We start from the raw sequence: 14,115 nt of genomic DNA, 5'->3' as shown, positions 1-14,115 counted from the left end.
ACAAGGGGGCGTGTACAGCAGCCTAAATTGCTGCGGCACCAGCCTCCCGGCCTCACTTTTCGTCGACCCGTCGCAAGTCAAGAGGTCATCACAGAGCTCACTGAAGACAGAGAAGTATATTGCTTCAGGGCTGAAAAGGGGGTTTCGTGTTCTCCCGCTGCGGGTTGGCTTAGTCTGTGCATATTAGGTTTAAATACACCTAATTTTCTCTTCGCTTGGGTCGGATAAAAATAAAGCAGATTCCTAAGTTACTGCATTGGTTGAATTTCTGGTCCCAGCCCCAAAGGAAATGATGAGGTGCAAATCTCTGCTATGGCCACATGGGGTCATCCTGAGACTACTAAATGCAAGAAACGTAGGGTTTCCACCAAAATTCCTTCATTGTTTATAATATTCAATAACCCAAGGATTATGGCAGAACAATTTGCAATGAACAGTATGTTTATATAAATGATATTATGGATACAATTTTCTGTCTGTTTGCTTACAAGAAATTAAAGTTACATCATAACAATTAAAAACAAAACACATAGTAAGTTAATAGTATCTTAGTGGGCTTTGGAATTTTGGAGGAAGAAATGCCCAAGCTTTTAATCTTTTCCTATTTGATCCATTGTATCATGTAACTAGACTCCAGAATTTTTAAGTCATTCATGTTGACTGTGTTTATTCTGCTGAGTAAACTAGGCACACTGAAATTGAACCCTTATCTTGGTGACTTGGCTGCAGTCCTGTATGCTGTTACGTAACAGTAACCCCCATTAAATTAAGTGGGATTTACATCTGAGCAGACAAGTGTAGATTTGGGCTGTTTGTAAAGCAATAACACATTCCTGTTTGCTCATGTAAAGTAATGTTCAGTTATAGAAAAATTACAATTAATTGCCAAGATGCAATTCATGTTGATTTTAAAAAATGAGGTGGCTGGAAAAAAATGTGCATAAGGGAGGGAGATGTATTTCCTTTCAGTGGATGCTGTAAGTTAAGAAATTTTTTATGCCTTGTCTTTAAAGAATGAGAGGAATGGGAAGAACATGTACAAATATTTTTAGTAATGTATATTGAGGCAATCCTTGTTTAATTCAAACGCTCTTTGATCGGGGGGAAAAGTGTAGGGCCACAAGTAGTAAAGTCAGCATTAAAATCAGAAAGCAGTGCAGATAACAGACACAAAGATACAAGTGTTGAACAAAATGCATTAAATGAAATGTCTGCACATAAGACTCTTGGTCTTTTCAAAGAAGACTGCTAGGCTGTGAAGAAAATCGAATGCACTTTACAGTCAGGAAAACGTGTGGAGGATCTAACCACAATTGGAAAGATATTTTCAGGTGTGTAGGTATCATTGCTAAGCAATATGTACTTGAACTTTGTTATAAGGATTAGCAAACCAGTGTTGATCTCATCCTGTTTGGTATTGCTACACACACAAACATATTGCTCTCAGGCAAGAGGTTGGAAGCTTTACTAATAGTTGCTTTCAGAGTCTTCCGACTGAAAGTTGGGGTTTTTTTTAATGTGTTCTGCATCTTTTTACAAGTAATATCTAGGTTGGATGACTGTAACATGCTTTATATAATGGGTGGGCAAACTAAGACCCGAGGGCCAGATCCGGCCCAATCACCTTCTAAATCCTGCCCGCGGACGGTCTGGGAATCAGCGTGTTTTTACATGAGTAGAATGTGTGCTTTTATTTAAAATGCATCTCTGGGTTATTTGTGGGGCATAGGAATTCGTTCATCCCCCCAAAAAAATATAGTCTGGCCCCCCACAAGGTCTGAGAGACAGTGGACCGGCCCCCTGCTGAAAAGGTTTGCTGACCCCTGCTTTATATGATGCTATTCTAAAACAGACCTTACAGGAGATAAGTGAAACTAGACAAAAATTGTAACACTAAGTGTGTTTGATTTTTTTTGCTGAGTGGTTTGTCTTGTAAATACTGATTAGGCTACTCTTGTGTTGTTAAATTTTAGCAAAAATGTGACAGTTGGAATCCTTATAAAAACAAGATAAAAAAATTTAAGTATTTAACTAGTTTTTAGGTACTTGCTGTGATTTTGCTAAAATGGGTTTTTCCTCTTTTAATGTTTATTAGCTGTAGATGGGTTTCTGAAAACTGACGAAAGACAAAGACTAGCCAGGGAAAGAAGAGAAGAAAGGGAAAAGTATCTTGGTAAGTTGACACTTTTCTTCCTTGAATGTATCTGGACAGCCCACTCTGGGAAGGCATCCTTGAGGATCTAGGTGGCAGGCTTTAAGCCTAATTTTCCAGAGGTTGGGGGCATGTTCACTAGTCTTTCCTGCACTGATGATGGCTCTGGCCTGTTTTCTCAGTTTAGAACCAGAGGCATTTATTTTTTGAAAAAATAAAACAGGGACTGCTAAGCATCAACTGCATAGACCTCCTCTATGTGCCCTGCTAGGCCAGGCTATTTAGGATAGTTTGGCTTGGGAAGGTTCTTGGCAAGAACAAAAGTTCTTAGGTACTCTTCCATACAACATTCACCCCCCCAACCTCAGCCTCTCACCTGCCAGTCTGTTGGTGGTATCAGCTCTAATATTTGTGAAGCATGAGGGCTCATGCCAATGGCTGTAGTGGCAATTGGGGTACCAGCACATGGGAAGTAAGCAGCAGCAATGCAGGAGCAGAAGGGGAAGTATAGATCTGGTTTTATTATTTCTGCCTCTTTGGACTTGGTGCTACATGTTTCAGCCCATGTAGGGTGGTGGACTTCTCCAGTTAGCTGCTTACGTGTTTGAGGAAAGCTTTACTTTCATTTATGTCCAAGGTTATCAATTGTTACTGAATTTTCCACTTAACGATTTAGAAAAGTTGAACCATTTGATTGCTTCAGTGTGTGTGAGAGACAGAGAATGTACATTTGCACTTTAAAAAAACCTAAGCCACACTAGTGGACCAAGACTTCCTTTTTTTTTTTGTCTGCTGCGTCATTCTCTTTCAATATGTATGGCACTTCATAGATTTGTATTCTACATCAGAATAGGAGAATTTCTCTCTTTATTGAAGCTGCCAGGGAACAGCAAATCTTGGAAAAAGAAAGGAGAGCAAAGCTTCAGTATGAAAAGCAAATAGAAGAACGATGGAGGAAGCTGGAGGAGCAGAGGCAGAGGGAGGAGCAGAAAAGGGCGGCTGTTGAAGAAAAGAGAAGACAGAAGCTCAGAGAAGAAGAGGTACGCAGTGCTTTAGCATCCTGTCCTGGAGGTGGGGACCTGTTTCAGCTGGTTTGGAGCATGCCCAACCTTCTGGGAGCCACATTACTATAGGAGGTGGGGCAAAACAAAATACCTCATCAAAATGAAAAAAAATATTCACCTGTGCCACCCCTTGTCACAAATGCACGTTCCCCAACCCTCTTTCCCTCTCTTGCTCTTTTTGTACACATACGTGCTTACAAGCAGTCACACACTCATACACACACCCTCTCTCAGTAGTGGGCAGCTTGGTGGGGTAGGGTGCTGACCTGACCTTTAATCGGCTGCTTCACAGCTACTTACCGACAGGTAGAGGAGGAGGTGGAAGTGAGGTTAGTGCAGTGCAAGCATACCAACAAAGTCAATCCATTGCTTCCTGGATTGCAGATAGATGCATGTCCATAGGACTCACATAGAGGCAAGTGTGTATGGGTTAACAAAAGGAAGATGCTGAGGAACAGAAGGCCAAGCTGTAGATGTAGAGATCAGTAGTAAGAACCAGCTAGCAATTCAGCTGCAAGTATGAGGTGTGTTTTTTTAAAATAGCTGTGGCTCTTTTTGCTGAAGGGTGGTGTGCAGAGAGATGCCACCAAGTGACAGTAAACTGTCTGGTGCCATTAAGATGTTAGACAGGCCTTTGTGACACAGGGTACCAAATGCGACAGGCAGGAACGAGGTATAGGTAGGCAAGCTGCTGCAGCATGTCTAGATCTGGAAGTTGGGTGTCACTGAGAGATGGGCATAGGAGTTGTTGCTCTGGATAATAATGGATCACTGCATGGGCACAGTAGGGGCCTGGAGAGACTTGAGTTCATGGTGGATGGTTGCTCTAACTTGGGAGCAGTGGGAAGTTGAACCTCTGCCATCTTTCCTTTGACTCCCAAAATTGTAGGTTAAGGTTGGTTGTCTAGAGCTGTTTCTGTGAACATTGATGCATTGAGGAAGGTGGGGGGGGGGACAAGTCATTTTTGAGTTTTTTAGAAAAGCATGCTATGGCTCTTCCTCCTTGATGCAGTTTTTTGGTAATAGTGAGAGTTGACTGGGTTACATTCTGAACCAATAAGTGCTTGGCCTTTGAGGTGCAGTTTAGTCTTTGGGTTTGGCTTATGAACGTCCTAAATGACTACCAGTTTCTCTAAGTCACAAAAGGCTTAACCTGGACAGCATATTGATAAGTGACCCTTTTGTCCTTTATCATGAGGATTTATTATTCAGGCCCATGCCTAATATGTGCTAGGTTTTGTACAAAAGTAACAAAGTACAAGTCATTGTTTACCAGCTTTGCAGTTGATGTGTAAGTTATTGGATCACAAGTTCAGTTCCCAGAAGTGGATCTACGTTATTCCATGAAAGTGTGAAAGCCTTTCTAAGCAAACTGACAACTTCACCTTGCCAGTAGGAGTATCGTTTGTTATAAAGCCACCTGAGGTTAGCGTTCACCCTACATGTAGAAAGCTAACCAGTTAGTGATAAAACACTTCTCTGTGATGAATAGGTTTGCCATGTGCAGTGCTCTTAAAACAAGCTGCCCCTCTCATTGCAGTCTTGGGTTTTATGGGTCCATGAAGGGGACTATACCATATGCCCTGGCTGGATGCTTGAATCACTTACTCTCCATCCCATATCGGTGAAATGTAGAATTCATTTACCATGTGAGAATTTACTGTATTTTTATTTTGCCCTTCCTCCTGTCAAGTCACTCTATTTTATCCTCAAAACAATCCTGTAAGGTATATTATCCAGAGAGATTGTGACTGTGAGCTTTGTGACTCAGCAAAGATTTGAATGATTGTTTCCCTGTTCCAAATGCAACACTTCCGTTGGACAAGGATAAACAAATACTACCCATGGAATATAAAAGCCAGGTCTGAGAGTTCAGTATCATATTCCAGGGTTGCCATCTGCTGTGTGACAAAGGAATGTTACTTGGGAAACAGGTCAGGGGGTGGAGTGGGGGGTGGGAAGACAATTTATAGGGATCACCCTTGGAAGGAGAAATTATGAGGGGAGAAAAATGGAGTTTCTTTTCTTTCCCCCACCCATAAAAAAACTTGACACGATTTTAGCTAATGGAAAAAATAATGAAAACACCTAGCTATAGTAAATAAAAAACATTAATTCTTAAGCTGCTTAGCAGGTTTTCAGGTTGTTGTTGCTTTTTTTGAAAAAAATAAAAATAAAACGCCACCAAACTGGTGATTGCATACATTAAAGGAAGGTTTCTGTGTGATTGGAAGGAATCATTGCAGCAACTCACCACTGAGGCAGAAGACATAGCTCTGCTGAGATGACAGAGTTAATGCTTTCTCATGCATTATTCTTAAACAAATTAAGCCCAGACAGAGCCACAGCAGCAATCTTGCCAGCAGGAGCAGATGCTTGGAGGTGATGTAACTTGTGTTGCTAACTTCAGCCTCTGTACTGACCTCAGTAGTGACTGCAGACAAAGGATACATATATTTTGAGGTGAGTGGACATGCCAGTGCCTTATTTCCTCACTTCTCTTTACAGTATTGGTAAAAGGACCATTTTGAGCACTGCTTGTACGTATAGCTGGAATAAAGATTGAGTCTTTTTCTCCCCCCTCTCCCTGTGACAAGGGCTCTTTAAGAAAGTCAGACCTGGATTCAGTTGTTGTTGCTTTCTGCAATAATTGCTTAGGAACGATTAGAGGCTATGATGCGGAGATCCATGGAAAGAAGTCAGCAGCTGGAGCAGAAACAGAAGAGATGGTCGTGGGGAGGAGCACTGGCTGCAGGCTCAGGCGACAGAGATGGTGAGTGAAGCAGCCTGGCTGCATTGCAGATTCCAAACTGCAAAGGCTCGGGATTAAAAAAAGAAAGCTGCAAAATCTGTTGTGACAGTAGACTGTGATGTGTGAGGGAGAGGTTGTCGAGGTGCATCATTTAAAAAAGGATTTTGAGACTGCTTACTGTATTTCATGCCCTGGTATCTTCTTGGAAATGGGCCAACGCCGAAGTTTCTCTACGCAGATTATATACCGGGCGTGGGGTAGAGGGAATTAAGACACCATGGAAAATAAACCACTGCATTGTCAGTGGCTATAGGCTCTGTGTGACATTGCAGAACGCAATTTATTTTTAGCTCAGGCACTCCTAAAATCTCAGGGGAGACTTCTCCATGATTGTGCAGTATTTACTGCTGGAAATGAATTGTTCTCTTTACCCTTTTTCTCTAGCTGCTCTCTTTTCAGTTCCGTTTCAAAGCAAGCTTCCTTTTTTTTAACCACCAACCATGTATTAGCTTTTATGTTGTTCAGAAATCATTTAAATTTGTTGTGAATTCACCAGCTTTTCCCAATAGGTTTTGTTCATGTGAAATATCTCCCAAGTGATAATACAGCTGCCCAAAAAGTATAAGCATCCCTGTTTAAGCTGAAGTCTTTAGTATGATTCCTCCCCCCCCCCCCCACAAGGCAGTACAGAAAAAGGAGAAGGATAATCTCTTAACATTTCCAGAAACAGGCTTATTAAAATACCTCCTATATTGTTTGGGATTTTAATGTTATTGATGTGATCTATCACCTCTTTGCTCTGATTTTTTCTGTTGTTGTGTAGGTGAATCAGAAAATACCCCACCCCCTCTAGGTTTAGCTGCCAACACCCTCCTTCCAGACTCTGTGGCCTCAACTGCTGCTGCTGATTCCGCCAATGGTATTTGAGAGTCTCACAGTGCCATAGTGTCGTTTATCACTTTTAACGCATCCACCAATTTTGTCCTCCCCCCTAACTTCCTGTGTGTTCTTTGTTGTTTCAGTTCAATCCTTGACAGCATTGTTACCAGAAATTCTGGATTCAGTTCCCCCAAGCGTCACTGCTGCCATTTCTTCAGGGAGGGGAACCTGTGGCCATGTAGATGTCGCCGGACTACAAATTCCATCATCCCTTACCATTGGCTGTTCTGGCTAGGGCTGGTGGGAGTTGGAGTCCTGCAACATTTGGAGGGCTACAGGCTCCCCTCCCCTGGCTTAGAGTTTGTGCAACACAAATGCTGTTGCAATGGAGGCTTTGTGGCAAGAGGGCTTGGTGGATTGCACCCATGAACTTCACTGTCTGGTGTTGTTGTTTTGTTATAAACGAAGCAATGCATGCTTGGCATTCCAACGTCATAATGGTGATTTGAATCCTGTTCCTACTAGATGTTGTCAAGTTCATTTCCTTTTTTCCTAATGTGGGACATACACATGCCATGTGTACTGTGTGCCTTTTGAATAGCTTCTCTAGGTGGGGACGGGACTAGTTTAAAACATTTCAGTTACAATGAACAAGTTACAATATGAACAAGTAGAATTAATTCCCAGTTACCTTTAGGAGCCATGCACCTATCACCTAATAATAGAATGGATCGTTATTTGAACCCTTATTTTGAATTAAGTCCAATAAGACTGTTCTGGGGTTTCTCCTGGCCCTCCTATAGTGAAGGGCAGGGGACATTGTCATGGAATGGAAGGGAAGGAGAACCAACCAACTTAGCAGAAGGGGGTAGCTTCATCCCTATCATTGGTCTGTTTCCACTAGGTAGAAGGGATAGGGCAGTGCAATGTGACAGTGAAGCAACACGACCCTCTCCTGCACAGTACATTTGACCAAGCAGAAGTAAGCAAGGGGAGTGCAATCCACTGCCTTCTCCCAAGTTCTACAGGTGTGCACCTAGAACCTAGAGATGGGGATTCCATGTCTTCTGAGTTGCACATAACACAATTGCAGACCACCCCCCATGCAGCTCTTAATCTCAGGGTCATGGGTCCAAGCCCCACATTGGGCAAAATATTCCTGCATTGCAGGGGGTTGGACTAGGTGACGCTTGTGGGTCCTTTCCAACACTACAAACTCGTATGATTCTGTGACTTCCTTAGTCAGGTGGCCCTATGGGTCATTGTGTCTGGCTGTTAACCAGAAGCTTGGTGGTTTGAGCCCAACCTCTGACTTCATTGTCCTGATGTTCTTAACATCTAGAGTTTCACACCTTCCTTTAGTCCCATCCAGGATAATCAGTGGTCAAGGATGATGGAAGTTTTAGTGCAGCCTAACTGGAGGGCCACAGGTTCCCCAACACTGTTCTAGAGCTCTGAATTGTTTGAAAATTGTGGGAAGTCTTCCAGCGTCAACACGGTGTAGGCAAAAAGCAGGATATGTTTGTCGCATCACTGTTGCTTAAATAAAAGTAGAGTTAATTTTTATTCATTTTTGTTGTTCTTTAGTACTATCCCCCCCCCCCAGTCACTATAAGATAATCTTACACCATACTGTAACACTGAAATGTTTGTAAGCCAAAAGTCTGCCTTGAATTATACCTCACAGACAGACAGGGCGAGCAGCTCCAGCCTGTGGATTTTATCAGATGTGCTTTATTCTTTGTGCTGATTCATTCACAAGGTCCACAGTAACAAAATTAAAGGTTAGCTGTGGGAGCATTTGGCACTGTGGAATGAATGTAAATGTCTTCAATGCATCTCTCTGCAGCATGTGACAAACTTTCAGCTTCTACAATGAATCTGCCAAAGCAAATGGAGTCGCCTATCAATAAGCGCCTCTCCCACTCCACAGCAACAATAACATGTTCCCCTGACAGAGGCAAGTGAATGTGCTGCTCATTGTCGCACCAGAAATGATCTCTCTCCTTTTGTGTTTAAAGTGCATCTCTCTTTTTCTCTCTTCTCCATCCCCAGCCCCCCAGCCCCTTCCTTTCTTAATTGGTTAATCCTCTGAAGGCAGTAATGTTTACCAGAAATCACTTCACTTTTCTTTTTTTGGTTAAGTATATTAAGAAAACTTTCCCTTAGAAAACAAAGAGTCCTGTTTTCAGACATTTCAGTATTGCTTAGGTAGGAACTTGAAATTTTAAAACAGGCATCAAAGCCGCTTTTTTCTCTCTCTCTTCAGCATAAACCTCGTCCATTTCAGTAGTTTTAAGGAGTATAGCCTAAGGTTACCAGATTTTTTTCAGTGAATACGGGGACACTTTTCAACTTCAGTAGGAATGAATGGATTTTGTCAGGGAACTGATTTGTAAATCCGGGGACTGTCCCCGGGAAACAGAGACGTCTGGTAACCTTAGTATAGCCTACAACCTTAGTGGTTTGATTTTTGATTTTGACATTTTCCATTACCAGATATGCCAAGAAACAAGTATTTCCCTTAGGGGAAAATTTGGATGGCTAACAGATGGCCTCCATTGTACACCTGTGGCACTCAAGCTGTAGGACAGGTCACTCCCAGAGGATGTGGAGTACCTCGTCGCAGTGGATGCGCAGGTGGATTTCTAGGCAATTGTGGAACTTTTAGGAAAGGGTTGTCCCATGCCTCTTGAATCTCACTGATCCACACAGTATTTGTGGAGCTAGCTGCATGTAGGAGAAGAGCAGCTGCTTTGTTCTCATGACGGTTGCCTGTGTGTTATTTTAAGACTAGAGATCAGAGCAATCCAGCTCTGTTTGTCTTCTAATGCCAGCATTGGGATTCATATACTAGTGCATAGATCCTTACACACAGCAGCCTGTCTGCAAAACTCTGTGCATGCTCGTTGTGCTAGGCTGGGGCAGGGCAGAACAGAACGGGACATGTTTTGAAGAGAGGGTCCATATTGAAGAAGTCTGCGAGAGACTGCTGTAGACAGAAGAAAGCAAGAGCGAGCTCCTTGGGCATGTTTTGTATGAGGAGAAATAGGCCTCTATAGTGGAGTGGATCGATATAACCTACGTCTGAGGGTAGATTTACTGGGCTTTGGCAATCCATGCCATGTCAGCAATAATACCCAGCAGGAAAATATTTAAGTACAGTACAGTGGTACCTCTGGTTACGTACTTAATTCGTTCTGGAGGTCTGTTCTTAACCTGAAACTGTTCTTAACCTGAAGCACCACTTTAGCTAATGGGGCCTCCTGCTGCCGCTGCTCCGCGATTTCTGTTCTCATCCTGAAGCAAAGTTCTTAACCCGAGGTACTATTTCTGGGTTAGCGGAGTCTGTAATCTGAAGCGTTTGTAACCTGAAGCGTATGTAACCTGAGGTACCATTGTAAAATAATTCTTAAGAGAATAGTTATTCCCCCTCATCTTCATTTTTCACTGCTTACAGGAAGTTTTTGCTTTTTTCTGTTGTAAACTTAATTTGAGCCTAGAGTTGTGAACATTTTTTTGGTGCTTTTTTTGGTGCAACAATGGTATTCTATTAATTTTCTGTGGAACTTAATTCCGTTCATGTGTGTTTTGGATCACAGCCTACCTACGACCTGATCCTGTTAAGCAGTTTTCACTATAATGGTAGAAGCGATGGATCTAAATAGGGTATAACATCCAGTCCTGTGCCTGACATTCAATGCAGAGCTAGCTGATTCTGCTCCCATTTGCTAGGTAATCTTTCTCTTAACTGCTAACTATGGCCAGTGTACATTTGTCCTGGACTCCACAGCTCTTATGACCCGGAAGCTTATTAGTTAGCAGGCAAAAAGGGGCTGGAAGATTAGTTTAACCCTCTGTATAGCATGGAGTAGGGCAAACTGCCAGGGTGCTAATATTGCTGACTTCAACACTGGAAGAAATGGCTTAGAATTAATATTCTAGCACTTGTTGCTCTGAAACTGCTGCCTCGGTGCAGCACTTCATAAATCAAGGCATTCATTAATAGTTCTAGCATTATCTAACCTACAATATCATTGCATATAATATACCATACCCTTCGACACAAATGTGTCTCGTATATTAATGAAGAAGTGTGGTAAATCATAAGGGAGGCTAATACGTTAATGTCCATTCTGCTTGTTAGACCAAATAACACATAAGGTACTCGGCTTAAAACACTGAAAATCGGAGCCCTCCTAAGAAGAATTAAATCCAGGGATTTGTAGTTCTCAAAGATGCCCAGTTATTTGTTCTTTTCCCCTTCGTTCATTTTCATTTGGCCATTCATTATATTTGTTTGCAATTTTTTGAAGTGGCTTTTTTCTTAATGTTTTTTGTTTGTTTCCATTCTTCAGCTCATCGCATGCACCTTAGTCCAATGGAAAACTTTATTATTTCTCGACTATTGACTCCCACACAAGCTTCTTTAGCCAGAAGCAGAAGTACATTAATGCTTTCTGAGCAATACAGTGATTCAGGTAAACCTAATGTTTTAAGGAATGTATTAGGCTCATAGAAAAAAATAATTCAAGATTCCCACCCCCCACCCCCGGTAATTTATTAATCTTATTCCACATGTAATAATGATCCTTCAAAAACAAGGACAGCTGCAGAGTTCTATCCAGGAGCTTTATTGCTTGGTTGCCTTAGCAATTATGTTGAAGAATGTAACATTTCGGTTGGTTAGAAAGTAAACAAATAACAAAATAAATTTAAACATTGTCTAAATAGTGATTTATAGTTAAGCTTAACTCAAATTTCTAGGAGTCTAAGTAGTATCCATTCAGATGAGATACCAGGACTTTAAAAGCAGTTTTACTAACACTAAACAAGACAGTGATTTCCTAGCCAGTGAACTACTCTGATTCAAGGTTAGTTATCAAACTAGTAATATCTGTACCTTGTATCACTTTTAGAGCTGATTTCTCCAGTCCTTAGGATACTACTTTAGACATGTTTCTGAATCTAAAGTGGTCATGAAACATTGACCGATAACGCAAATAATTCTCAACAAGAGATTTTAATCTGTTAGGAGTGGCTAGATCTTTAAAACCTGTCAATAGAAGAACTATTTATTCCTATGGCCTAAAGTTTTTAAGATTAGTGAAGGCACTTCAGTAAATGTGTGGTGGTTGTATAAAGAGAGAAAATACAGTTTATTAATGTGTTTGAACAGTTTGTGTTTTTCTGTTTCTAATAAAGATTGCTGTTCCTCCCCCCTTTTTTCCACCCTCGCTTTCTTTGTCTATGTTCCCTATTGCTCTGGCTATTGTACTATAACTCTTTAGTATTCCATATCTGTCCTCGTGTAGCGCCAGCTAGCCCTCTTAAATCTCCTTACAAGCCTTCGCCCACTCGAAGTATGGAGAGAAAGAAGGCAGCATCTGCGTCAACATCCGATGCAATGAAAGGAGCAACTGCAGCAGAAGTGCCACAGGTGGGCTTGAAACTTGGCCGGACCCAAGATAGATGCTCTTTTTATTTTTTAAGTATATTTATAAGATTGTTGGGTATTCTGTGGGTCAGTGTTTAAAGAGTAAATGGCCTCTCTGTTTCTCCTGCTTCCAGCCATTCTGTTGCAACCATTCCTCTGCTCTCTAGATATTCATAAGCAGTGATGCTTGCACTAAGTTCTGTTATGTTGAGCTGAAGGGTCAAGTATTTAGGGAGTCTGTGTGTCTGGTGTGATACTATATTTCCCAGATGGGAAGAGTTTTTTGAAACTTTAAATTAGATTATAAGAATCTGCGACTTAAAAGGATATAATCGTCAGTGCATTGTACCTTTTAAAGCGCTGGCTTCAGTGCTTTTAAAGGTTTTTTAAAAAAAAATCTGAGTGCATCACTACAAATAATTTGTTTTGAAATTTGAACTTGCTTTCTTGCGTCCTAAGTCAGCAGAAAAATAGTTTAGCTTGTAAGAGCTAATGCTTAATTGGGGTAGGTTTGGGCACTTTCCCTTGCTGCTAGAGGATTTGTTTTGTATTTGTTTCAGCTCCGCGTGGCACTGCAAATAAGAAGGGAAATGTTTCAATGCATTCATGTACAGTTCTAATTTTATAATATTTGTGGACACTAGGGTGCGCTCTTAGAATTCTGTCTGATAACTAACCAAATACCACAAGGGTAAAACAATAAGAGTAACACCCTGTGGTATTTTTCTTCTTCAATAATACCCAAGTATGTGTATTGAGAAGAATAAATTAATAATAAGAGCAGGTGGCTAGGGGTTAGCACTAGACATAGTCAAATGCCAGAGATATATTTCTGTATAGTGCAAACTGCTTGATCATGGTTATGCCGACCTACATTTTGCTCTAGTTATAATTACAGTACTTCGAATAATGTATGTGCTTGATTCTTCTTCATCAAAAGTAATTCATGCAATAGTAAGGTACCATGTTTTTAAAATGGTTGCATGTATAGGACTCAGGTTGGTTTGAATTCCCCTTATTTTATTGTACTGTTATTTTTAGTTTAACGTTTGGAAATAAAAGTCACACTGAAAGTTTAACATGGAAACATAGGATACAAGTAAATTAAATAAACATTGCTTTCTTCAATGTACTGTAGAATTTTGGACATCAGAGGATATCACTTGACCATTCGAAAGTTCTTACGTCATGGAATAAGTTGCTTTCACTTGTAAAACACTAAAATAAGAATGTGAGATGCTAAGTCTCTGACCCACCCTTCAGATCCCCCAGAACTTAAGCTTCCTTCAAAAATTCTGCAGAAGTATTACTAATAGTCACAAGTTGATACTTCCTCCCAAACTTTGTTATAACTCCAGTTTGTTTTGTTGACCAAGAAACACAGCAGCAGTTGGGAGGGTGGGATTTATATATTTTATTAAGGTCCCTCTGCATCTTCTCTTGTATTTCAGAGCATTGCGGCTACACCAGTAGCATGTTTGACTTCCGCACCCCCAACATTTCACAAATAGCAAACGGCTTTTAAAAATTCTGCTCAATTTCAAAAGCAGGTTGCCCTGCTTGGGTTTCTATATGATACTTTGGAACTTGACTACTGCTTGTAAAATACCCTGAGAGAACTCTATGCAAGGGCACTTAACTGAACAACTTTGCCACTGCAGTATTTTGATTATCTAATATATATATTGTATATTATATTTGTGTGTATATATAAAGATTTAGTGGAGCTTTAATGGCCACAGGGGGAAAATGTTGCAAGCTTTCACAAAACTTGTTTAAAAAAATTAAAATACAATTTTGGTTTGTACATACAAGTCTGTTTGTGGGTATC

General features: G+C 40.9%; 1 protein-coding gene across 11 annotated transcripts in view; it reads left to right on the top strand.

Moving 5' to 3' along the window:
• The window catches only part of MAP7D2 (MAP7 domain containing 2), a 47,981-nt gene that overhangs the window by 20,656 nt on the left and 13,210 nt on the right, over positions 1–14,115 (top strand). For 2 of the 11 annotated variants that reach the window (XR_014547764.1, XM_083612276.1), the window contains exons 2-8: positions 2,096–2,173; positions 3,029–3,192; positions 5,875–5,989; positions 6,792–6,887; positions 8,697–8,807; positions 11,206–11,328; positions 12,139–12,287. Coding sequence is in view for 10 of the 11 variants with exons in the window: in XM_083612276.1 (XP_083468402.1) it covers positions 2,096–2,173; positions 3,029–3,192; positions 5,875–5,989; positions 6,792–6,887; positions 8,697–8,807; positions 11,206–11,328; positions 12,139–12,287 (836 nt within the window). In the remaining variant the exon portion in view is untranslated. Of the gene's footprint in view, positions 1–2,095; positions 2,174–3,028; positions 3,193–5,236; positions 5,680–5,874; positions 5,990–6,791; positions 6,888–8,696; positions 8,808–11,205; positions 11,329–12,138; positions 12,288–14,115 lie in introns of those variants that run through there. The other 9 variants (XM_083612279.1, XM_083612281.1, XM_083612280.1 and 6 more) reach the window with 9 other exon arrangements.

The sequence above is a fragment of the Podarcis filfolensis genome, assembly GCF_964270895.1.
Source record: "Podarcis filfolensis genome assembly, chromosome: 4".
Taxonomy (NCBI): domain Eukaryota; kingdom Metazoa; phylum Chordata; class Lepidosauria; order Squamata; family Lacertidae; genus Podarcis; species Podarcis filfolensis.
This window is presented reverse-complemented; position numbering and strand designations above follow the sequence as displayed.